Genomic DNA, 24,192 nt, shown 5'->3' with positions numbered 1-24,192 from the left:
ATGCATCAGCGGTCCACCTAGACTTCTTTTCAGGCCCAAAGCCACCATCGTGCCTTGCTGATACGATTCCTGTCAGTCCATCTACATATCCGCCTGGCATTGCTAGACTGTTGACTACAGCCCATTCACCACCTCCCTCCTCCTGGCCCATGCTCTACTGTCTGCTCTCCCCCAAGCTCTGCAGGCCACGGTGTCAAAAAAAAGTAGAGCACAGATAAACAAAGTACCTCAAATCAGCCCCTCACTGTCCCCAAAGCCTGAGCGAGCACAGGTACAAACAAAAACCCTGTCCTTGGGTTGTGCCCAGCTTCTTACGCATCCATGATGACAGAACTCATGAAATTAGGTCCCAAATCAGACCGTGATTTGGAAGAAAATCACACCTAAGCCATTTTTAGCAATAGCTGTTCCATGAACCAGAGAGATTGCAGCAAATAAATCAGGCAAGAAAATGTGACCCCTATGAGCCTAAAGACTCCAAGGGGGTCCTTCCTGATACGCCCCTAAACACACACACACACACACACACACACACACACACACACACCCTACAGTTAGCTTCAGGAAGGAGTCCTGCCAGAGCCTGGGAAGTCAAACCCTTCCCAGCTGTCCTTCCCCAGCCCCTTTCCTTACAAAGCCCCACCAGCAAGGTGAAGACAGAGCTCCTAGGACTGTGGGGACCTCAAACCATACCAGGGACAATGACGATCTCATGGGCCTGACAATAAAGGAAACTGCCAATGATATCAAGGCTGGACACAAACTCAGAAAACACCCTCCCACACCTCCCAACACGCCTCTCAGAATCAGGTGGCTCTAACGGTGGATGCAAATCTAATCTCACATAGGAGAGAGCAGAGTCAGACAGCAGGGCATCTGAAATGGGCCTCACAGCAAGGCCTTCTGACCCACAGGCCAGCCAAAGGCAGACTGGACCCCTCAGAAATCCCTAGCCTCAGAGCCAGCTGCAGTCAGAGGTCAAGTCTGGTTGGGTCCCAATTAGGACCCAACTGGGTGGGTGGGTGGGGTAGCCTGTCCAGCCTGCCACTGTCAGCGCTCTGAAAGCTCCTCAGAAGCCCAGTGTGTGAGCACCTCAGCCGAGAGCCAGCCTGCCTCCCCAGCCCCCACACGAGTGATGTCCACGGGCACCCGGCCTGTTCCAGCAGCCCTCCCAGAGCCATCCGGTATTGACTGGGGCCACTTACCCGATTGTACATGTGCCTCTTGCTCTGGGCCATGTTGCTCACCCGGACTCTACCCCCTCCCCCAGCTAGCCAAAGACAGAGACAAGGCAGAAACCAAGGCAGGAGGGGTCAGGGTGATGGGCCTGCATGGACCGGCTCAGAAGCCGTTAGCCACGGACCTCCCTCCATCGGTCCTCTCTCGGTAGAGGCAGGCACAGTGATGGGGCTGAGGAGTGAGTCCCTTCTACTGGCCAAGGATTCCGGAACCCAGAGACACCGAGCCCCGCTTGCCAGCTGATGAGTCTCACTCTGCGCTAGTGCTGCTCTAGACTGTCAGGAAGCGTGCTGGCCTCTGGGTCCTAGTGCTCCCCTTCTTCACCCGAACCCAGAGATGGGTCTGCAACAAATCCTTAGCACCCTCAGCACCGGAGTGCAGGGCTCTGGAGCCCTGACACCTCTTCCCTACCTGTACCTCTGTACCCCTCACTATCACCACCCCCACCCCCAGACAGTGAGGCTTCAGCTGGTTCCCAAGCATCAAGTGCCACTTCAAAATGATCAACTGCTTACAGCCTTCACAAGGACTCCTAACCCCTTCTGTTGCTTTTCTGTGTCACTCTACCAAAGAAACAGCTGGACTCAGGTCCAAATCCACATAACTAGGGTCTCGATTTCTATCCTACACTGGGCCAGATAAACAGTACAGGAGGGGCAGGAATAGAAGCATGCTCATCCAGAGAAAGCCGTAACTGCCTCCCAGCCCTGCAATGACAGAGATCCCCATAGTCACTTTCTCTCCTCTGCTTGTTGTCAGGCCAGGCTCTGATCCCCAGGAAACCCCATTCAAATGGATTATTAAAGGCAGTTTTTTAGAAGCTATGCGCCTCACTGTTCCCTTGGGCCAAGTCTACTCTACCTATGTCGGCATCTCTTGTATCCTTGGCCTTGTCTTCTAACATCAGACCCAACAAGCTGACTTATTTTTTATAGTTCTACACTTCACAAAACCCCTTAGCTAGGCTATATTACCTTCATAATTTAAAAAACAAATGGTGTTGATTTAATAAAACTACTTATTCTTGTGAGAGGTTTCCACATGGCTACCTCATCCATGGGTCAATGACTAGGATCTTACTCCTTAAACAAAGTTGGCCTGGGGACTAACCACTGAGTCCCTTGGCTGTTGTGTGGACCTAGATCCCCAAACATACTTGTCTTCCTTCACTGACAAGACTGCAATTTCTGCCACTCTGCACACTTGCCTAACACAGGATGATGCCACAAAGCAGTTCTGTAAAAAGGTGATGAATACCTGTAAAACACCACAATGAAGCTAGGTTAACTTCTTCACAAAACATTCTCTGTATCTTCACTTCTGCCCAGAAACACCAGGACCCACCTCTCTGCTTCCCTGCAGTCTCCAGGTTGCTCTCCCGTCCTTATCCACCACTGCACAGGGGGGCAGGGCCACCCCAGCCCAGACAATCATACTAAACCCACTCAGATGAAATGTGTTCTACAGAACACACTTCAAGACACCACTGTAGGGCTCAGCAGACTGCTCAGTGGGTAGAACAAAAATCGGGGCTGACGAGATGGCTCAGCAAGTAAGAGCACTGGCTGCTTTTTACGAAAAACATAGGTTTATCCCAGTATCCACACAGACGTTCACAACTGTCTTTAATTCCAGTCCTAGGGGCTCTAATAACCTTTTCTGACCTCCAAGGGCATGGTGCACACATGATACACAGACATACATGCAGGCAAAACACCCATACACCATAAAATAAAAACTAAAAAAAATATTTAGGACAGGGGTTGGAGAGATGGCTCAGTGGCTAACGGGTCTAGCTCTTCTTGCTGAGGACCTGAGTTTACACTGGTACCATGGTTACCAGCAGCCATGCTGTGCTGCATGTAACTCCAGCTCAAGATAAGATGCCTCTGGCTGCTGCAGAAACCTCTATTTATGTGTATACACACACACACACACACACACACACACACACACACACACACACACACACTTTAAAATAAATTCTTTTAAAAAATAAGGACTAGAGAGATAGCTAAGCTGTTAAAAACATGTCCAGCTCTTCCTGAGGACCCGGGTTTGGTTCCTAGCACCCACATCAGGTAGCTCTGGGGAATCTGAGTCCTCTGACCGCCCCATGCACACTGTATACATGCCCCCACACAAGGACACAGCCATATACATAATGAAAAACAAACCTTTAAATTTGCCAATAAATGAACACACACATACACACGTCTGCTTAAATAACATTTAGGACAGTATCTATATTGTAAATATAAGTGCTCAAATAAAAACTAGCTATGAACACCATCACCACCACACTGGGCTACAGCACAATAATCCAGAGGTAGGCCAGGGATGCTCCAGACAAGGAAACTGAGGCTTGAGACCCACTTTCCCTCAAGTTACACAGCAGAGCACAAACCTGCTCCAGAACTCTTGGTACCTTCCCACTACCCCTCACTGTTCCACATTTACCCCAGGCTTCCAAGGCTAAGCTCTAAACTGCACGACTTTCAAAACACCAAAAGAAGATAAATCTGCAATCCCAGCACTCAGAAGGCAGTAGGAGGATTGTGAGTTCTAGGCCCACCAGGGCAACAGAGGAGAACACAGATGTAAGAACAGCCTCACTGTGCTCTGGGCACGTGACACATAAATACACGCCTCCTTGAGAGCTGTTTATTCTACCAAATGGGAATATCTGACACATCTATTTAGTATGATAAGACTCAAGGAAGAGGAAGCACATCTAGGAGTATGAAAACTATAGAATTCCAAAGAAGTGCTGCCTGGTAGGATACTACATATAAACTGTATAGACAGACAGTAAGGATGACCCAGGAGAAAGGCGGACTGTGCAGTGAGTTATGGAGCTCTTTCTCTGGCTTGGGGCTACACAGAAGCCCTGTAAGTTATGAGCACATGGAGGACAGGGATGTAAGGCATCTGCTTACATTCTTCTGTCAAATTCTAAAGTCTTCCTCAGGAAAGCCCACAACCCCTCAGTGCAGGGAGTCAGGTACTTAATAAACAAATACACTAAGGTGCACGAGGAAGCAAGAAGGGTAGGCAGGGAGTTTAATTACCAGGCAGGGACAGATGGACTGAATCCAGTGACAACAGCCAGCAGGCCTTGCTCCTGAGCTGTGGAGTGGGACAGTGAGACTGATCTAGGAAGCTCAAACATGCAGGATGGAATGGGCACAGGAGCAACCTGCAGGGAAAGGCAGGATTCCAGCAAAGAGCGTGCTGCAGAGTGAGAAAGGAAGTGGGAGCAGAGACAGAGACAGAGAGAGGGCCAAAGGAATCTGAGGAGGCCCTGTGACAGATGCAATGCTAGGAAAGACAGCAGGCTGGCATGGGCTCCACAGACGGCCCTGGACGCAGCTCTGTTCTCATATTTCCTCACCTGCATGACTCTGGGCAAGATGCTTAACTTACTGAAGCATGGTAACACAATCCACACAAAAAAGGCATTCTCTATCTCACATGGATGTTACAAAGAATAAGGAAAACCAGTCAGGAGCTGGAGAGCAAACCATATCAGACTTGGAGAACACAGACAGACTATCTCATAGCATCAATGCTCGACCCCTAAAAGGTGTTATGATTTAAACAAAGGATCTGTAACAATGCCTGACACAAACTGTGCCTAGTCAGGTATAGATGCCCATGTGTGTATCCACATATCAGTGTGACCTGCTCACAGCAGAAATTCCAAAGCTGCAATAAATAAATGGAAAAGTTAACAAATGAAGGGCTAGACAGGTGGGTCCATGGCTAAGGACGTTTGCTGCTATCACTGAGGACCTGAGTTGGTTCCAAAACTAAGGCTCACAACCACCTATAACTCCAACTGCAGGAGAGCTGACTCTTCTGGCCTCCTCAGACACACACCCCCCCCCATGTACATGTACACACACACACACACACACACACACACATCACATAAATAAATAAATAATATTTAAAGAATAACATGAAAAATAAAATTAGCAAATGAATAAACTAGGAAGTCTTTAGGTGTGAATAGTAATACTAGGATGGAGGCTAGGGAGAGAGGGTAAAGTGTACCACAGCTGTCTGAGGATATACATCTGCAGTCCCATCCCTATGGAGATTTGGGATTTGGGAAGCAGAAATCCTCAAGAGACCCTGTCTCAAACAAGGTGTAAAGCAAGGACAAAAACACAAGGTTTCCTTTCATCTCCACAAGTATACTGTGGCAGGTGTGTGCCTACACTGATACATACAAGTGTGCACAAGTACACATATATGTACATACACACACATACACAAACACACATTGTGTACACAAAAAAAGCATTTAAAAAAAAAAGAATGAGGATCCAAATGTTAACAGAATAGAGAAGGGAAAACTGGGGATATTCTTTGGGCCTTTTCTGGGGCAAATTTAACTGTGCACACTAAAATGTGTTTTGTCATCTGTCTCCCATGTGGACCTGTGTGAGATTGGTCCTTGCTAGTAGTTAAGGAATGAGGAGAAAGGAGGCAGGACTGTAAAAGACAATGTGAAGGAACCATTCAGTCACTGCCACAATGCCTGTGCCGTACCTAAGACACCGTACTACAGCTTTACAGTGGTTAAACACAGGGTTGGGGAAAGAACTTAGTAAGGGTATGTGTAATCTCTATTATTTTGAGCATGAGTGTGTGTACATGCGTGTGTGTGTGTGCACGCGTGTGTTGCTGCAAACTGAACTTGGATGTTAAGCAAGCTCTATACACACTTAGCCCTTTTAAACCACTTTATTTCTTTATTTGTGGGCATTTTTGGAGGAATGTGGAGGCAAGTGGTCAGTATCAGGTTTCTTTCTCAGTTACTCTCCAAACTCTCATTGAACCTGGAGGTTGCCAATTCTAGCCAGACGAACTAGCAAGCAAGCCCAGGAATCCTCCTGTGTCCCCTCTCTAGTACTTGAGTAACAGGTATGCACTCATGTGCCTTGTTCTGTCACATGGGTCCCGGGGACCACATCTAGGTAGCCATACTTGCATGACAAGCACCTTCCAGGTCTTCTATTCATTTTGAGACAAAAATCTTAAAAAGTTGCCCAGGCAGGCCTTGAACTCATAATCTTCCTACCTCAATCTCTCAAGTAGCTAGAACTACAAACTTGAGCCGCCAGGCCAGTTGTTCAATGTTATTCCTTATACTTTATACATAAATATACTAGTTATTCCAAAATAAAATATTTTAAGCAGTGTAGATTCACTAGAACACTTTACCTAGCATGTGACAGCCCCAGGTCTCATGCCCAATCCTGTCAAGAAAAGTTTATAATATTGCCAACAAAACCAAGAAAAGGGTCTGGGTGATGGCTCAGTAGTTAGTGCTTGGTGAATAAGCATGTGGACCTGAGCTCAGAACCCCAGAACCCACATAAAACCTGGACATGGCTGTGTACATCTGTAAAACAGTGTTGGAGGTGAAGGCAGACAGATCTGGAGCTTGCTGGGCAGCCAACCTGACTGAAGGTGGAGGGTGTTCTGGTTAAGGAGACATTCTGAGCCTCTGGAGTACACACACTATGATTAGTCAAACAAGACTTATGACCTCCATCCATGAGCGATACTGAGCCACCGAGTCTACACATGCCTAGCTGCAGCTGTACTCTTGCCACAGCATTACTGGGCCCCTGACAGTGCCCCATAGGACTCTTTACATTCCCTTAGCAGAGAAACAATCCCTGGATTTCTAACCCATTCTCTTCCTCAACAATATTAAATACTGCTGAGCTACCTAGAATAGCGGAAGGAGTACTCAGTATCTGGTAACTAAGTAAGTCTTGGAGAATTTTCAGGACAGGGACATATGCAGACTGGAGGTGAGGAGAGCAGGTGAGGATGAAAAACCACTCTGCTCGTTCCTCCTGTTATTTCTACCACAGCACCTCAGTATCCCTCAATACTCAAATGCTTTTCCAGGCTCTGTTTCCAAACTTTAATTCTGGGCTAACCCCACATTCTGCTCTCCAGCAGGGGCTGGTTTGAAGCATGGGCAGTCTGACAACAGGATCAAAGTGTCTCTGAAAGCATCAGCAAAGAACAAATGTACACACATGCCTCCCAGAGTCCGACAGGAAGGGGTCTGCTCCCTCAGTGGGGATGCAGACTGGAAGCTCAAGTGAACCCAGCAATATGTCATGCATGGAGTTCTTGGTCCTGGTCCTACTCCAGTGCCTGTCTTACTGACCTTACAGAGATGGGAGAGCATCCTAATGGACTTTCTTTACCTGTCCAGCTGATTATTCCCAGAAATATCTGCATCATACTCACTCCCAATCTGATGGAGTTCTCCCCACTCCCAAAGTCGCCCTCACTCCAGCCAAGTACCCAGGGATTTCCAGGTCCACCTCCAAGATCCAGAAAAGAAGGCTGCAGCTACTCAGTGCTCTTCACTTATCCTGAGAAAGGAACTTTGCAGCCCCAAACTGAAGAGCAGCAGCCCTCTCACTGACAGAGTCCCCCTGGTCTAGTTTCCAAGCAGCTTCCAGTTTAGCTGTCCCATGGATCAACCAGCAAGATCCTGGCACTAGGACCCAGCAGGAAGGGAGCACTGAGACTGCGCTCTACTGAGGTAGATGCACCATTTCACAACTTCAGCAAAAGGCAAGGCAGCCAACAAAGGCTCAGCCACCTCGGCTGTGCTGTGAGGCTGCCGCTTGGGCAGCTCACCAGCCACTCCTCTGAAGCAGACCGTGCCATCCTTTCTTTTTTAAAACCCACGTCATCACCGGATCATAATGGAAATCAATCTCCTCAAACCACCATGCAAAGGCAAAGGCGTATCCATAGCAACCCCAAAAGGAAGGACACAGAGATGCTCCAGTGGCTACAGCAAAAAAAGGTGAGTTTGTTTCTCCTCTGTCCGTGCATCTACCTCTGCTCGCCAGGGCAGGCTCTGCCTACAGATCTCACCCACAACACCAAGTGAGAAAAACTCAAGGTGAGCTAAGAACCACCTTGTAACACAAGGGGTTTAGGATAGGGATGGACAAGATTTCACTTCTTGGTCACTGTCTCAGGTGACTGTCTCACCCTGTGATATCTCACAAGCAGCCACCAGTCATTTATCTTTCTAGTCAAGATGCTGGGAAATCCCTCTAGCATTTCAGAATTCCTCTGTGGCAGCAACAGACCCCAACCTCCCTGCCCACTAAATCTCTCCTTTCTCTGGTGCCTTGGGAGAATGACTCCCATTTCTGTAGATACTCATCAAACATGAATGCTAAGCCTAACAAAACCCTGTGTGCCTCAACTTTCCTTTCAATAAAGCAGCAATATGCCCTGACAGGATTGTTGTCACACAACAAGCCCACAGGGGTGCTTGGCAGTTCAAAGCTAGCATGAACCATATAGTGAGTTCCATGCTGCAGAGTGACACCTGTCTCTCTCAAAATCAATCTCAATCTCAATCTCAATCTCAATATCTCTCTCTCTCTCTCTCTCTCTCTCTCTCTCTCTCTCACACACACACACACACACACACACACACTGAGAGAGAGAGAGAGAGAGAGAGAGAGAGAGAGAGAGAGAGAGTGTGTCAGTCAGTCAGTCTGGAAGCACTTAAAGCTGAGTAAAGCACTCATTAAAAGCCAGCCACTATCATTACAATGAAGATGAGGAGGCCTGTAACCTAGGACTCCAGCTCAAATAGGCTCCTCCACACTCCAGGGGCTTATCTAAGGTTTTCTCTTTACTCTGATCAACTGCTTCTAGCTTCTCTTACCATATCCAAGCATCTATCCTAATGGAGCTCACACTGGCTACCTACCCTGCAGCAAACAGCCTTGCAGAGAAAGGGAACTGAGCCTATTAGGTAAGAATTCCTTTGCATCCACCATGCCTCTTTCTTCCTAAATTCACTCCTCCTCCACTCCTCTGCACCTCTCACCTCCTCTTCTGAGGACCTTCACTTCAGCTGCACCCTCTGCTGCCTCTTACATCGCCACAAAAGCCTGCCCTGGCCTCTTCAACTCTAGGAATGACTACTTCTAGCTCTCACCGTGTCCTCCGCTGGCTGCCACTGTATCTACCCTTCCATTGTCTGCCAAACTGATCTGCAGCCCTCAGTCCCATCAAGGCCTGCATCTCCATACTGTTCCACTGAAGTCAATCACATTTCACAGTGAACGCATTTCACAGTGAATGCACTTCACAGTGAACGTGCCCTGGTGACCAGGCCTGCATCTCCATACTGTTCCACTGGAGTCAGTCGCACTTCACAATGAATGCATTTCACAGTGAACGCACTTCACAGTGAATGTGCCCTGGTGACCATGACCTCTTGATCCCCAACCTCCAGATGCACTTGTCAAGCTCATCCTGTGTGGCTATCCTGAAGCAAATGAAGATGGGGGCTCCCTCCCTGGAAATGCTCTTCCTGACTTCCTGAGCAGCCTTGCTCACAGGCACACCAACCCCTGACTCCTTGGTCTGCCCCGCCTTCTGTAAGTGTGGCTGGAAGAATCCATCCCCCTTTACCACCCACCTTCTTCCACCAACTCTCAGCAGAGCCGCTTCTGAAACTCAAATCCACATGTCTACCTGGCTGCTAGGCACCACAGACCACTCAAGTTCAACACGCCCCAAACACATCTGCACCTGCCCCTCAAAGGCTTCTCTTCCTCTATGATACTGACACCAAAGTCTACCCAAGTTATATACTGAGTCACCTTTAACAATCCCTTCTTATTTGAAGCAATCAGTCATTACTTGGGTTGATTCTGCTACCACAGCCTCTCTCAGATTCATCTGTCCTCTCCATCTGTATTGGCCCAATTTCAGTTCAGTCTTACATTTCTGTTATGGTAAGTCTCCCCATTACATCCATTTTAACTCTCCCAATATCCTGAGCTCAGATTCTACCCTTCAGCTTCCTTCCATGGTCAGCTTCCCAAAATACAGTCATGCCATCCTCGTTTAAAGACTTCTGATGGGGGCCAGTAAGGTGGTTCAGTAGGTAAATCTGCCACCAATCTAACAACTTGACTTTGATTTCCAGGACCAACATGGTAGGAAAGAACCAGCTCATACAAGTTGTCTGTCACACACACTCACACACACACACACACACACACACACACACACACGTAGAACATAAAATAAAAATTCTTTTATTAACTTCACTGGGAACAACAATAACCTCTCCTTTGATGCCAAAGTTCTCCCATGCTGGCCGCTTGGATCTACTTCAAGCCCTTTTTCCTGCAAATATAAAATAGTATCACCAGGACCCTACTTCACCCATTATTACTTAGCTCAATAGTCACCGCTTTCCTGAAATTCCCCAATTTCTCCCTGTAGAGCCTATTACTTCCTTTCTGCTCTTGTATAGACACCTTGGACAAAGTTTTGTTACAGTACCACACTTTACTGAAAATACTGCCTACCATCTCCTGTCCAACCTTCCCCTAGGACAGAGAGCTTTACCCCAAAGTATCTAAGCACTGAGCACAGTGCCTTGCCCAGAGAGCACATAATATTCAAAAGTTATTGTGGCAGCAGGCTCTAGGCATAAGACCAGGACCAGGTCAGAGGAATGACTCCACCTTTATAGCCCATAAGAGTGGTTAAGACAGTGCTTGCTGTACAAAGGCCTGAGTTTTGGCTCTAGCACTGTGAGGGGTGAAGACAGTACTGTGGGCGTTTGCTGGCTGCTCCAAAAGGCCCCATAGTGAGACTCTGTCTCAAACAAACAAACAAACAAAACAAAACAAATGAGTAAGACAGAGTGTTAGAGAACGATATTTTCTTTGTCCTCCAGGGACACGCACAGAGAGACACACACCCAGACACATACGTGCAGACATCACACCACATTCACACATAACAAAAAAAAAAAAAAAACAAAAAAAACAAATGGGCTGGAAAGATGGCTCAGTGGTTAAGAGCACTGACTGCTCTTCCAGAGGTCCTGAGTTCAATTCCTAGCAACCACGTGGTGGCTCACTGCCATCTGTAATGGGATCTGATGCCTTTTTCTGGCGTGTCTGAAGACAACTACAGTGTACTCATAAATAAAATAAATAAATCTTTAAAACAAACAAACAAACAAGAGACACCACAGAGTGGGAAGTACACATGTACACACACACAGCAGTGCATGAAGCTCTTTCAGATAGGCACCTAAACCCATAGTGAACTCATATGTAAAGGAGCCACAGACCACAGATAGGATCTAAGTAAAATGCAGATCTTCTGAGAAGGAATGTTCTTCAGAAGGCTCTGAGGGCACCAAGGCCCCACTCTCTGCTGCAGTAATTAAAGCCCCTGTGAGATAAGATGGGGCAGAAAAAGGTCAGAATGCACACCTCAACTATACCACTGAACACACACACACACCAATAAGACAAAGCCAGAATCCCAAGATGGCAAGGTCCCTAAGATACACTTGCATCAGGCAGTCTCTTACCTTGTCCTGGTCCATGGACACACACTCTGATTAGCAAAGATATGAATCACTGGATTGACAGACCACTGGCTTCCAGAACTAATAGCAGCCTGGGTGATGGGGACACGGAGAACCCAGTTTCCATCTCCCCTGATACGCAGACATCTGACATCCACCTCCAGGCAACCACTACCACTGGTGGGCTGTACAGAGCCCAGAGGTGGCTGGTGATGCTCTTGTGATTATCGCAGCCCCTTTGACTCCTTCCATTTGGTGTTTTCTCCTCTGTACCCTCACGTCAAGCCAGGCTTCACTCTGCACCCACACCCTTCCTTTCTCCATTCTTCCTTTCTGCCATTCCATAGCTTTGAAGATTAAAGCAAATCATCTCTCCTTTTTGGTGCTTCCTCATCTGCTGCTTGGCCCACCTTACAGGAAATTACATCAAGTGAGATCATACCTCAAAAAGCTCTGTGATCTACACAGTTAAAGATAAAGCCAGGCGTTACTGTTCTCATCATCAGTCTAAATCCTCTATTGCATGCAAACCCTTGGCCTCTCTCCCCCCTCACTCCCCACTGCTTTTTACAGCAAAGTAAGATGAATAATTCTCAAACACCACCGTGTTCATGTGCCCCTCCGCCACCTTCACTGCCATCGTCTCACAGTCCTAGGTTTGGTGTGTGCAGTCTTGTCTCTGTCCCTCTGTGGCTGCTCCCTGTGCTTTTTGTAGTCTTGCACACCACACCCGACCTTCAAAGTTCAGCTAAATCTCCACTATGTACAAACAGAGACAGATTTAAGAACGAATTTTCTTAAATGTGATGAAAGAATTAAGCACCAATTCAGTTTGAAGAAAAAAGCTGGGAATGTCTGTCATCTGATGCTGTGAGAGTCAATGGTTTCCCTCAGGTTTTTTGAGGCAAGGCCTCTGTAGCAGGGGCTGGCTTGAAACTCACTATGTAGCCCAGACTGTCCCCAAACTCAAAGAAATCTTCCTGTATTTGGCTCTCAGGGGCTATGATTATAAACAAATATCACAAGCATGGTTTAAAAGCCAGCTTTCTGTTTTATTTTTGTTTAGGTAGCCGTGGCTGCCCTGGAGTTGAATATATAGAGTAAGCTGACCTCAAACTCACAGAGGTCTGCCCACTTCTGCCTCCTGAGTGCTGGGATTAAAGATGTGTGCCACTGCACCTGGTAAGAGTTAACTTGTTCTGTTTGTTTTTGAGACAGAGTCTCTCCATGTAGCACGAGCTGTCCTGGAACTCACTCTGTAGACCAGGATGTACTCATGGAGATTCACTTACCTCTGTCTCCCAAGTGTTGGGATTAAAGTTGAATACTACAAAACCAGGCTCAGTCCTGGTAGCTCCCACCTTTAATCCCAGCACTTGGGAGGCAGAAGCAGTCAAATCTGTGAGTTTAAGGCTGCCTGGTCTACAGAGTGAATTCTAGGACAGCCAGGGCTAAACAGAGAAACCCTGTCTCAAAAAAACAAAGACAACAACCAGTTGAGTGTCAGCACACCTGGAAAAAGCCAACTTTTCTTCCGTTTAAGTCTAAGAGATAGCCTAAGCAAGTCTGGACGCCACAGGATGGCTTATGGCAAAAATCCTAGCAACTGGGATGTCCAGGAGAAGCAGGCACTGATGGCCAGTTGTGGCTACACAGGGAGCTTGAGGCCAGCCAGTATCGAATGAGACACAATCTCAAAGTGGGGGGAGGGGGAGTAGGGAGAGAGACATATCTAGTTATTTCCCCATTATTAGAAATGTTCAAGCCAAATTGCAAAATCTGCCAAACTGACAAGAGTATCATACATGGAAGTCAACTACAGTAAAGGTGACTGGGATTAGAACCCCAGCATTGAGGCAGAGGTGGCTGAGAGGTCTCCCAGTCCCAACTCCTGGTTTAAGGGCTGGATAAAGTGACTAACCCAGGGCAGTAGTTTGTTCTGCATAGCAGGTAGCAAAAAGTGTCTGTCAGCTAAGCTCTTGTCCCTGAACCAGCATCACCTGGGAACCTGTTACAAATGTGTTCTAGATCAGAGCTGTATTTTCACCAAACTCTATTAAACACATACCTCCATTAAAGTAAAACCACTGGTACATACTGCCCCCTTACAGTGGTGGGTTTCTACTTCTGGAACTGCATTTCCAAACCTGCACCAAATGTTAAGCAGACACGACCAAAAACAAAGCAAGCAAGCGAGTAAACAAACAAACAAAAATTGTCTACTTGGGGAAATTATGCATATATACCCTAGTTAGAGACTTGATTAATAAATACCTGGAACATACTGAAAGTTATGAGATAGTCTGTTGAGAAAACCTGAACCACAAACTTTCAAACATGTATGAATACAAAACACCTTTTACATAATAAAGTTATGAAGCTGAAAAGCTGGTTCAGTGGTTAAGAACACATTACCCCGTCCTTACAGAGGACCTGAGTTCAGTTACTAGAACTACAACTGGCCATAACTCCAGCTGCAGGGACCTGACATCTCTGGCCTCTGTAGAGACCTACACTCATTCATATTTTCTTTCTTTCTTTCTTTCTTTCTTTCTTTCTTTCTTTCTTTCTTTCTTGGTTATCCTTATCTGCTTAAATACAGTGTAAGTCAGGCTTTGGCAACACAGTAGACTAAGAATGCCAATTTCTGACACAGTTCTTCCATTCTCGGTACCTTAAGTACACCAGGGTAACCAAGGGGGCAACAGCAGCTTGCAGCTCTCTGCGGTGCTGTAAATAAATTTCAAGTCTAAAGATCTGCCCCTTTGAAAACAGCAGTTTCGCATCTGTGTGCTTTAGCCCTTGTCCAGCCCACAGTAACGAGAGATGTGTGTACAAGTCTACACAAGGATCATTTTGCAAGCCTAGTCGGACCCCAGGACAAGGCATACCCATACATCAAATGCATTTCCAGACCCCCAGGTCTGAACCTTCTAGGATTTTTGTCTTCGTTTAACACAAATTCCTAACCACGTGTCCACAGAAAGCCTGTGCTCTGTACGGTGTCACGGGAAGCTGGGGCCCCTCGCAAATCAGGAGAGTGGGCAAACCTGGGAGAAGCGCTCAGCGGGGCCCCAGGCCCGCCCGCCCGCTGGAGTGCCGCCCACCCTCCGAGCCCACCAAGCCCGAACCCCGGGTCCCCGCCAGCTCCGCGCGAGCTACGGGGCAGCTCAGCAGACAGTTGGCGGGGTCGCCGCCCGCATACCTGCTGTCAGGGCTCCGCGCCCGGCTCGGCCCCGCCGCCGCCCGCCGCCCGGGACTTGCCGCCCCGCCCCGCCCCGCCCCGCCCCGCCCCACGGACTGCCCCGCGCGCCGCCCGCTCCCGCAGCGATCCCCAAAGCCCTCAGGTCCCAGGAAACTCTAGAGTTCTGTGAGCAGTCTCCTCGTTCCTGCAGCCCCGCCCTAGCTGAGAAGGTCTCGCCAAGCGGGACAGAGAAGACATTGATAAGGCACTGAGCTAGACACCTGCGGCAGGGTGCGTGCCTGTATGTGTGCGCACGCGCACTACGCCTGGGAAGTCGATTAGGACCACGGTCGTGAGGCGGGGCGGGGTGAACGCCCTCTGCTGGCCTAGGATCTTGGGGAAGGATTGGGAATTTTGATCTCAAAAAGTGACAATTATGGACTGGCGATAGGGAGAGATAAATTAAAATGTCCATTCCTTTTCTCTTCCCTCCTCAGCATTCCTCAGCCCCCACCCCCAGGAACTGAACTGGCTAGAACCGACAGGTCAGCAGCATTGAGGTGCGTCTCTTCAGTGGAGGTGGTGTCGAAAGTTTCAAGAGTCTTTTTGTCTTCAGTGTCTCATTGCTAGCTCTTGAGAGTTAATTGGCTTGTTAAAACTGGCGACAACCCAGTACTAGACAGGCTGAGGCAGGGGGACCGCCCCAAGTTCTAGAGAAGCCTGAGGTACTAAGGTACCAAGTATACAATGATTGAGGCAGGCATGAAGGATCAAGGAAATGTGCAACTCTGCAGGAGGAGGAGTTAGGATGTCACAGACCAGTTCCGATTCCACCTTCAGTTTACAAGCTGTGTGAAATCCTGTGCTGGTAACAATCTCTCGGTACCATTTCCTTATTTGTAAAATGACAATATCACTGACAGGATCTAGAAAGAATGGACACCTCCTCTATTAGCTACCCTTTCACCCCCATTTCATCTTCTAAATATTTCTAATTACCCTGAACATACAATGCATTTCTGTCATTCAAAAATCAAACTGGAGCCCTTGAAATAGGTCAGCAGCTACCATACAAGCCTGACAACTTGAGTTTGATTCCTGGAATCCACATGAAGATAGAAGAGAACTGACCAAACACACATACACACACCAGACCACACACATACACCACATGTATCACACACACACACACACACAAAACCACCACATACATCATACAAGCTTCTAAATGAAATATAGTAATAAAATTAATAAAGTATTTACTGAGCCAAACATGATGGCACATGCCCTTAATTCCAGCACTCTAAATGCAGAGCCAGGTGGTTCTCTGTAAGTTGAAGGCCAGCCTGTTGTAGTAGCAAGCTCCAGGCCAGCCATGATTACAGCATAAAACCCTGTCTCAACTTAAGAGGAGGAGGAGGGGGAGGGGGAAAGAGAGGGAGAGGGAGAAGGAAGAGAAAAGAAGAAGAGGAGGAGGAGGAAGAGAAAGAGGAGGAGAAGTTGTTCCAGCATGATGACACACATCTTTAATCTCAGAACTGAGGAGGAGAAGGCAGGTAGATCTTGGGGTTCGAGGCCAGCCTGATCTATAGAGCTAGTTCCAGGACATCCAGGGATATACAGAGAAAGCTGACAGAAAGTATTGCATCTCAAGCCCCCTAAGAAAGTATGCACCGAGAAGCCTCCCTTTAACCCTTGTTGTACCCTAGTCTACCCTCCTTGCCTGCTACAGGTAATTAGTGCCTTGGTCATCTGGTAGATGCTTTGCTTAAATACAAGCTCTTATAACACAGAGGTCTACTCCTTTCATCTCTTATGCAATAGGTAGTAGTATATAGACTTACACGCTACCTTTTTCCTTTATAGAATCTGTAAGATTTATCCGTTTTTATATATATGTGTGTTTTGTCTACATGCGGTATGTCTGTGCACCAGGCACTTGGAGAAGAAAGAAAAGGACTTTAGGTTCCCCCCGGAACTGGAGTCAGATGCAGATGGTTGTGAGCTGAGCCATGTGGGTGTCGGGAATTGAACTCAGGTCTTTTGGAAGAGCAGCTAGTAACTACTCTTAACACTGAGACATCAAATTCAAATGAAGTGGGCAAATATTTTCTGGTTGTACAAGCCTGTATCTGAAACCCCAGAACTTGGGAGGTTTAGGGACCAGGAGTTCAAGGCCATCCATGGCCTGTTAGCCATCCTGCGCTACAAGAGAACATCTCTTGAAAAACAGAGATCCTCATTTGTGTACATAGTTATCAACTGGATTCCTCTACTTTGTTTCTAGTTGTGTGCATGTGTGTTCATGTGTGTGGGTGCACACACCTGTGTATGTACATCTGGAATCACCTGGAGTCTCTTCCTCAATCACTATCCATATTTTATTTTATTTTAGAGACAGGGTTTCTCACTGAACCTGGAGCTAATTCTAGCTAGACTGGCTGGCCAGTAAACTCCAAGGCTTGTCCCATCTCAACTTCCCCAGAATGGGGAGTATAGGGTAGAGGCTTGTACACAGGTCCTCAGTGCTTTGCTTTACATAGCAAGTGCTCTACTGGCTGAGCCATCTTCCAGGCTCTGCTTCTAGTCTTTTGTTGTTCACTGTTGTGCAACCATGGGGGTACATAGAATGTTTCACATGGCAGCATGTTTATGTGTATGTCTCAATTCCTTTAAATTTATTGGCTATGTATATGTGTTTTACCTAAGTCTGTATGAGACAATGTTTTTCTGTCACATGCAAAATTCTAGGCTCATTTCCATGAACACAGGACTAAAAAAATCAAACAGAAAAAAAAAATAGGTTTTTCAATCCAAGATGAATTACTGAGCTCCTGGAGCTGGGAAAGGCGAGCGAATTCATGTGTGGAATCACTCTGTGCTTATAACCCCAGTTGTCACTTCCTCCCAGACTGAAAGGACAAAGTTCTCCCTGGGAGCCAGATCTGCCTTACAGTCCTTTTATTTTCTCTTTTAAACGAGCGTTTGTGGGGGCAGGGGGAGGCAGAGAATGCTAGGGACTAGCCTTATCCCTAAGCCATGACACCAGCGTCCCCTGGAGTCTCCTTAAGGAAATAGACAGCTTTGAAAGAAATGGCACCATCTTGCCAGTCAGTTCCTGTGGCAACGCGTTTATTTTGAGCAAGATCCAATTCCCAGTGTGGAGGCTCAGGACCCAGAGTGGGGCACAGGCTTGGTAGGGAGCAGCCAGGCTTTGGGGGTCTCGTTCCTTAGCTGTTTCATAATCACCTGAGGCTTGGACACACCTGTCTGGATGGGTTGCTGCTCAGGCGCCTGAGGGGTACCTTCTTCAGCCTCCTCCTGGATGGCATCAGGATTGAGCAGCTCCTGGGTACCCCGGTTCCACATACTCACACCAGGAACCAGCTTCATGGTTTCTGAAATAACCATGGGCTTCCACAGCACCTGGGACGTAGCCTCGAGGACCTGGGGGGCCGCTAGGGGCCATCCAGAGTCCTCCGGGACGGTGTTCTCCACAGGTTCCTGGCCCTGAGGAGGCACGCGAGTCCGGCCCGCCCACAGCTCTCCCAGCTGCTCCGCCTCCCTCTCCCAGCCACTTGGCCACTTAGCTAAGGGCCATAGTTTAGGGCTAGAGGTGCTGGCGACGTCCGGAGGGATTTGGTTTCTAGCGAGGAAGCGGAAGCCAGGACTGAGGAATGGCAAGTTTGAACCGAAGGATGGTGAGATTTGGGCCAAGTTTAAATTGGGATCTGGGCCCAAAGCACGGAATGTAGCACAACGCTGGAGAGGGAACCTTGGGGTAGAAACAAGGAGTTTGGGGTGCGCACGCGAGCCGAGGGCTTGGGACCCGTATGCTGGGGTTCCGGCCCCAGCTTGGCTCTTCCGCAGGCGCCCGCGATATATTTCCAAAGGGCGCACTTCGAGGTCTGGGATCAGGACCTCCGCCACGGGGCGCACCCAGTGGCGGGGCAGCCGCGCGGGATCCAGGCGCATCATGGACGTCTTGTGAATTAACTGCGCTTCCAAGTCTTCAGGCTGCAGGAACTGGGAGGGCTCTTCTCGGGCGAGCGCACTGAGGGGGGACACCGACCTTATCGAGGAGCTGCGGAGCTGGCTCTTGCGCTTCACTTTAAGCCGGTCCCCTGCGGCATCTAGCTGGGGCACGCAGAGGTAAAGATCCTCGGGCGACAGGTGTGAGCCGAAGGATGATCCCTTCCCCTCAAAAGCCCGCACACTGACTACTTGGGGCACCTTCAGAGAAGATTGGGGGCTGTGGACGCGCTCGACTTCCAGCGTAGGTTGTAAAGACTCCTTCGAGGACACAGCGGAGACATGGCTTCCCTCCCGGCCGTGGGGTACTTCTAAGGCATCCCGGGGCTCAGCTTCCTCAAACACGTCCAAGGTGGGCGTGGTTCTCGGAGTGACTCTGGGCTCGGCAGAAGGTTCTGAAGATTGTGTCGGCTCCTGGGACTCTCTCTCCAACCACGATGAACCTAAAAGGAACCGGTCCGTGTTCCTAGGTTCCTGAGGAAACACACAAGGGTAATGAGATGTTGGAAATGGAGGGAAAGGACCTCACTTCATGGTCCTGAGCGGCTCCAGAGGAGGCTTCTGTCGGAACGAGGCTCAGGGCTTGGGCTTACTTCGCCATGGAAGTGCTCCTCTACACCAACCGGCGCCGGTGCATGCAGTACAGGCACGGAGCCCTGGGCCCAGGCATCCGTGGTGCATGCTAGGGGCTCCTCATCCTCGCCCCACGTGGGGTCCTCAGCCACTGCAGATTCTCCCTCATCTCGGGCCAGGAAGCGCCACTCAGTGATCTGCAGCATGGCCTCTCGGGCCTGGCTAATGGTGAATGGAACGCACTGTGGAAGCGAGGGAGGGTCTCAGCCTTGCGGGAGAGGCAGGGTAGAAGATAAGTCTGGAAGACCCAGATCTAGGCCCACCTGCTGGGTCAAATAGACTTTGAAGGCACACTCCATAACTCGAGTCACAAGGTCGGCCAAGATGTCACCCACTACGTCCTCGCCCTCCTCCAGGGACATAAACGCAATCCATTCTGCCTCATTGAGCCGCCCAGGCACGATGTCCACCTGCGGCACCGGCTGGGTGGGTGGCCGAGCTTTTTCTGCCTTGGATCGGGTCACCCCACGGTCTCGAGCCTGCCTCTGTGGGAACGAAATGGGCACTTAGGACAGGAAACCGAGAGGGTGGGATTGATGGGCTAACGGCTAGAAAGACCCTTTCTCAAGATGTTTTCTAAGAAAGAAAAGGGATCGGGACAAGGAACCTTCAAGTGTGTGATGCGGCGGATGTACACTCTGTAGGTATATCACTCAATTTAATATTGTAACAGCCCACTGAGCCCGCTTTAATGACAAGGAAACTGACACTGGACGGAAGTTAGCCCCCACCCCCTCAGTCATGCTCAATTCACATCTCTTCTTTGCCTTGCTGCAGTGTTCAAGTTCTTGGGAGTTCCAGGGGTCGCCGGGACTTATTCTCCTCTGCTTTTGTTTCATTTTTCTTTGACCAATCTTCTTGAGTAGCTCTAGTTGGCCCAGAACTTGCTATGTAGACTAGGCTTACCTCAAACGTGCAGCAATTCTTCTCCTGCCTCTGACTCTCAGATTCTAGGATTACAGGAATGGATCAGGACACCAAGGCCTCTCCATTTTTGTTATTCGTTGCCTTTTGTGGGTGTGTATATTGTAGTCCTGAAGAGTGAACCCAGGACACTGCATACTCAGTCCCTGAGCTAAATCCCTCGACCTCTTTTTACTCCCCAACTGCCTCCAGACAGGGTTTCTATTTGTAGTCTTGGCTGTCCTGAAACACACTGTGTAGACCAGGCTGGCCTCAAACTTGAGCTCCACCTGCCTCTACTTCCCAAGTGCTGAAATTAAAGGCCTGTACGATCACCACCCAGCCTTTCTACTTTTTGTTTGTTTGAGACAGAGTATTTCTGTGTAGTCTTGGCTGTCTTGGAACTAACTCACTCTATAGACCAAGCTGGCCTCGAACTCAGAGATCTACCTGCCCCTGCCTCCTAAATGCTGGGAGTAAAGGCACGTGCTGGTACCCCTGGCTTTCCTTTTACTTTTTGAGATCTCACAGAGTTGCCAAGACTGGCCTTGAACCCACTCTGTAGTCCAAGCTGATCTTGAAATTAACTTGTAATCCTCTTTTTAAAAAAGATTTATTTATTTATTATGTATACAGTGTTCTGCCTGCATGTATGTATGCTCACAGGCCAGAGGAGGGCACCAGATTTCATTATAGATGTTTATGAGCCACAATGTGGTTGCTGGCACTTGAACTCAGGACTTCTGGAAGAGCAACCAATGCTGTTAACCTCTGAGCCATCTTTTCAGACCCCTCTTTTTTTTTTTAATTGAAAATGTATACGATATATTCTGATCACAGTTTCACTTCCTCCATCTCTCAGATCTCCAACCCCCCAACTCAGCCAACTCCAGGCCTCCTTTCTCTCTTCCTCTTTAGAAAAGAAGCCAGCATTTAACAGACAGACAAAAACAGTGAAAAAGCACAAGAAACACACACAAAACAAACAAAAAACATAAAAACACAAAATCAGAAATCATAATATGCAAGCAAAAGATGAGAAAGATTTTTTTTTAAAAAATTCCCAAACAAAACCACATGAGTCATAAATAAATAAATAAATAAATCTACAAAAGCACCACTGAGTTCATGTGCTGGCCATCCACTTCTGGCACAGGAAACTACCCTTAAGTGTGGTTTCCCCAGTACAGTCCACTGGGAAAACTGACTTTTCTTTGCCAAGTGGTTGTCAGTTGGAAATAGCTTCTTGCTTGGGGATGGGAGCCTGTGTCCACTTCCCCCTCACTGGGACCCAATCTGGCTTGGCCCTGTGCATGCTGCCACAGTCCCTGTGAGTTTCTTTTTTCTTTTTTCTTTTTTCTTTTTTGTTTTTGTTTTTTTTTTTGTTTGTTTGTTTGTTTTGTTTTGTTTTGTTTTTCGAGACAGGGTTTCTCTGTGTAGCCCTGGCTGTCCTGGCTGTCCTGGAACTCACTCTGTAGACCAGGCTGGCCTCGAACTCAGAAATCTGCCTGCCTCTGCCTCCCAAGTGCTGGGATTAAAGGCGTGTGCCACCACCACCCGGCTGCCCTGTGAGTTTCTATGTCAGGCCTGCTGAGCTGGAGAAACAGTTGTCTTGATGGCATCTGTCCCCTCTGACTTTTGCTTCAGCCTCCCGAATAGAGTAGCTCTTCCCAATCAAGCAGGCCTGCACTGCTGGACCATCTTTAACCACTGTTTCCATCCACATCGTAAGGGGTTTGCCTAAGATCACACCTGGGAAGTAGTATAGTCAGAATTTCTGTCTAGATTTGTCTAACTCCAAAACCTGACTCCTGCTTCCAAAACAAAGACATTTTTAAAAACTCATTTAAAAAGTAAGAGAGATAAAGAAAAAGAGGGTCGGTGAGGTGACTCACTAGGGAAAGGTGCTCGCAGCCCAGCCTAATGACCAAAGTCTAATGACAAGGTAGAAGGAAAGAGCCATCTCCCACAAGTCACCTCCAACCACACTCATGCACTATGGCATGCCCCAACACACACACACACACACACACACACACGCACACGAACACACACGCACACACAAATGTAACAAATCATTAAAGACTCCTGTGATGGCTTGAATAAGAACAGCCCCAATAAATTCCTAACTGAACTGTTTGGGAAAGATTAGGAGGTGTGGCCTTGGTGCAAGTGAATAACTAGGGGCCAGTTTTGAGGTTTCAGAAGCCCATCGTTTGCAGTTGGCTCAATCTGCCTTGTGGGCTCTCAGCTTCTCCTCCAGCACCGTGCCTATCTGCCTGCTGCCATGCTGTGTCATGATGCTCACGGACCCTCAACCATTTGGAACCTTGAGTCCCAAATTAAACACTTTCTCTTATAAGTTGCTTTGGTCATGGCGTTTTGTGACAGCAAGAGATAAGTAACTAAGAAAAGCCCAAAAGTAACCTAGGGACATACCATTTCACAAAAGAGATGTAGATAAGTAATAAAAAATTGTAAAGATGGCCAGAACTAGGTGTGCTGCCTCACAGCAATAAACCCATTCAGAAGCCTGAAGCAGCTGCTGTTTGTTCAAGGCCAGACTGGGCTGTGAAGTGAGATTGTGAAGGAAGACAGTTCCTTCCAAAATTTACCTGCAAATATAAGCTTTTACCTGTCTACCTTATTGTTTTGTATTTTATATTCCACAATATCCATTCTCTCGGGCAATCTGGTGTCTTCTGTTCTCTAAACTCCCAATTCCTGGCCTTGAATTCCCAGAGACCAAACAGCTGCCTGGTTCTCAAGACTTGTGCTTCCTTAAGCCCAGCTAAATCTTTAAAGCCAAAACAAAACCAAACAACTGACCCCTTAGGCCTCTCCCCCAGCTGGGACAGAGATTCGGAGTGCACCTAACATAAGGAAACAGATCTATTTTTTACTCTTTCATTTTCCCAAGGTTCTAACCAATTTGTTTTATTTTTTAAAATGTGTTGACTTTGGGAGTAAGAGAGTTGACTCAGCAGTTAAAGAGCATTGGTTGCTCTTCCAGAGGACCTGGGTTTGATTCCTAGCACCCATATGATGGCTCCAAACTGTAACTCCAGTTCCAGGAGATCTGATGCCCTCTCCTGGCCTCTGCAGGCATCAGACATGAACATGGTGCTCAAACACTCATGCAGATGAAACACCCATATACATAAAACTTTTTCTTGACTTAACCTAACTGGCTTTTGACAGCCGGTGGAGGGTGTCGGTGTGGGAAAGGCTATGAGTTCAAGGGCAACCCGGTCTATATAACCAGACTGTCTCAGAAAAAAAAAATCAAAACAGTAATGATGATAAAAGTAAAATTTAAGGTCACCCTCTGAGTTGTTTGATCCATTTCATAGTCCTGAAAATGTCAAGATAATGAGTCATCCATCAGGCCCTCTTCCTAGTGCCTGATTCTGGTTTACCCACCAAAACGGGTTCCTGAGCATAACGGAATTACTACTTGCACTAGCAGTTCAGCTGTTTCCGAATTCGCTTGCTCTTGGCTTGGTCCAGCCGTTGACCCTTTCCCTCGGGGACCGAGGTGCATCATGCCCACCTCGAACCTAGAGCATCCACTGCCTTGATACCGGCCACTCCCCAAGTGGAGCTGAAACTCACCGAACCTTCGTGTGACATTGTCACGACAGTCACTCAAAGGAGGTGGTATTTCAGCTGCCTTCAGGACCCTTCATCGCTGTAGCTGCGGCGGCCGCGACCCAACGGTCGCCTCGGCAACCAGGCCGGGCTGAGGGTCCCTGGCGCGGTCCACGGTTGCCTGGCAACC

General features: G+C 48.0%; 2 protein-coding genes across 17 annotated transcripts in view; both read right to left on the bottom strand.

Annotated features, from left to right (window-relative positions):
• Dctn1 (dynactin subunit 1) overlaps window positions 1-14,941 on the bottom strand; it is a 33,361-nt gene extending 18,420 nt beyond the window's left edge. For 8 of the 14 annotated variants that reach the window (XM_076939947.1, XM_076939948.1, XM_076939949.1 and 5 more), the window contains exon 1: window positions 1,206-1,368. In XM_076939947.1, coding sequence (XP_076796062.1) covers window positions 1,206-1,238 — 33 coding nt within the window. In that variant the 5' untranslated portion in view covers window positions 1,239-1,368. Of the gene's footprint in view, window positions 1-1,205; window positions 1,517-14,864 lie in introns of those variants that run through there. The other 6 variants (XM_076939950.1, XM_034512488.2, XM_034512492.2 and 3 more) reach the window with 2 other exon arrangements.
• A 3,017-nt stretch (window positions 14,942-17,958) lies between these two features.
• Window positions 17,959-24,192, bottom strand: C9H2orf81 (chromosome 9 C2orf81 homolog). 3 transcript variants are annotated; one of them, XM_034512475.2, is made up of 4 exons: window positions 24,027-24,192; window positions 19,772-19,993; window positions 19,469-19,690; window positions 17,959-19,349 (listed from the first exon to the last, which is right to left on the bottom strand). In XM_034512475.2, the coding sequence occupies exons 1-4, from the start codon at window positions 24,042-24,044 to the stop codon at window positions 18,012-18,014; spliced, it is 1,800 nt and encodes a 599-aa protein (XP_034368366.1). In that variant the 5' UTR covers window positions 24,045-24,192; the 3' UTR covers window positions 17,959-18,011. The 3 variants fall into 3 exon arrangements, with proteins under 3 accessions (XP_034368366.1, XP_076796073.1, XP_034368368.1); XM_076939958.1 differs by having other exon boundaries at window positions 24,032-24,165; XM_034512477.2 differs by lacking the exon at window positions 19,469-19,690.

The sequence above is a fragment of the Arvicanthis niloticus genome, chromosome 9 (assembly GCF_011762505.2).
Source record: "Arvicanthis niloticus isolate mArvNil1 chromosome 9, mArvNil1.pat.X, whole genome shotgun sequence".
Classification (NCBI taxonomy): Eukaryota; Metazoa; Chordata; class Mammalia; order Rodentia; family Muridae; genus Arvicanthis; species Arvicanthis niloticus.
Note: the sequence above shows the minus strand (reverse complement) of the source record. Positions and strands in the feature narration are given on the sequence as shown.

Coding starts and splice junctions, on each gene's coding strand:
- C9H2orf81 (XM_034512475.2), bottom strand. Junction 19,691..19,771: donor AAGTCTATTTGACCCAGCAG/GTGGGCCTAGAT, acceptor TCGCTTCCACAG/TGCGTTCCATTCACCATTAG. Junction 19,350..19,468: donor AGGAGCACTTCCATGGCGAA/GTAAGCCCAAGC, acceptor GTGTTTCCTCAG/GAACCTAGGAACACGGACCG.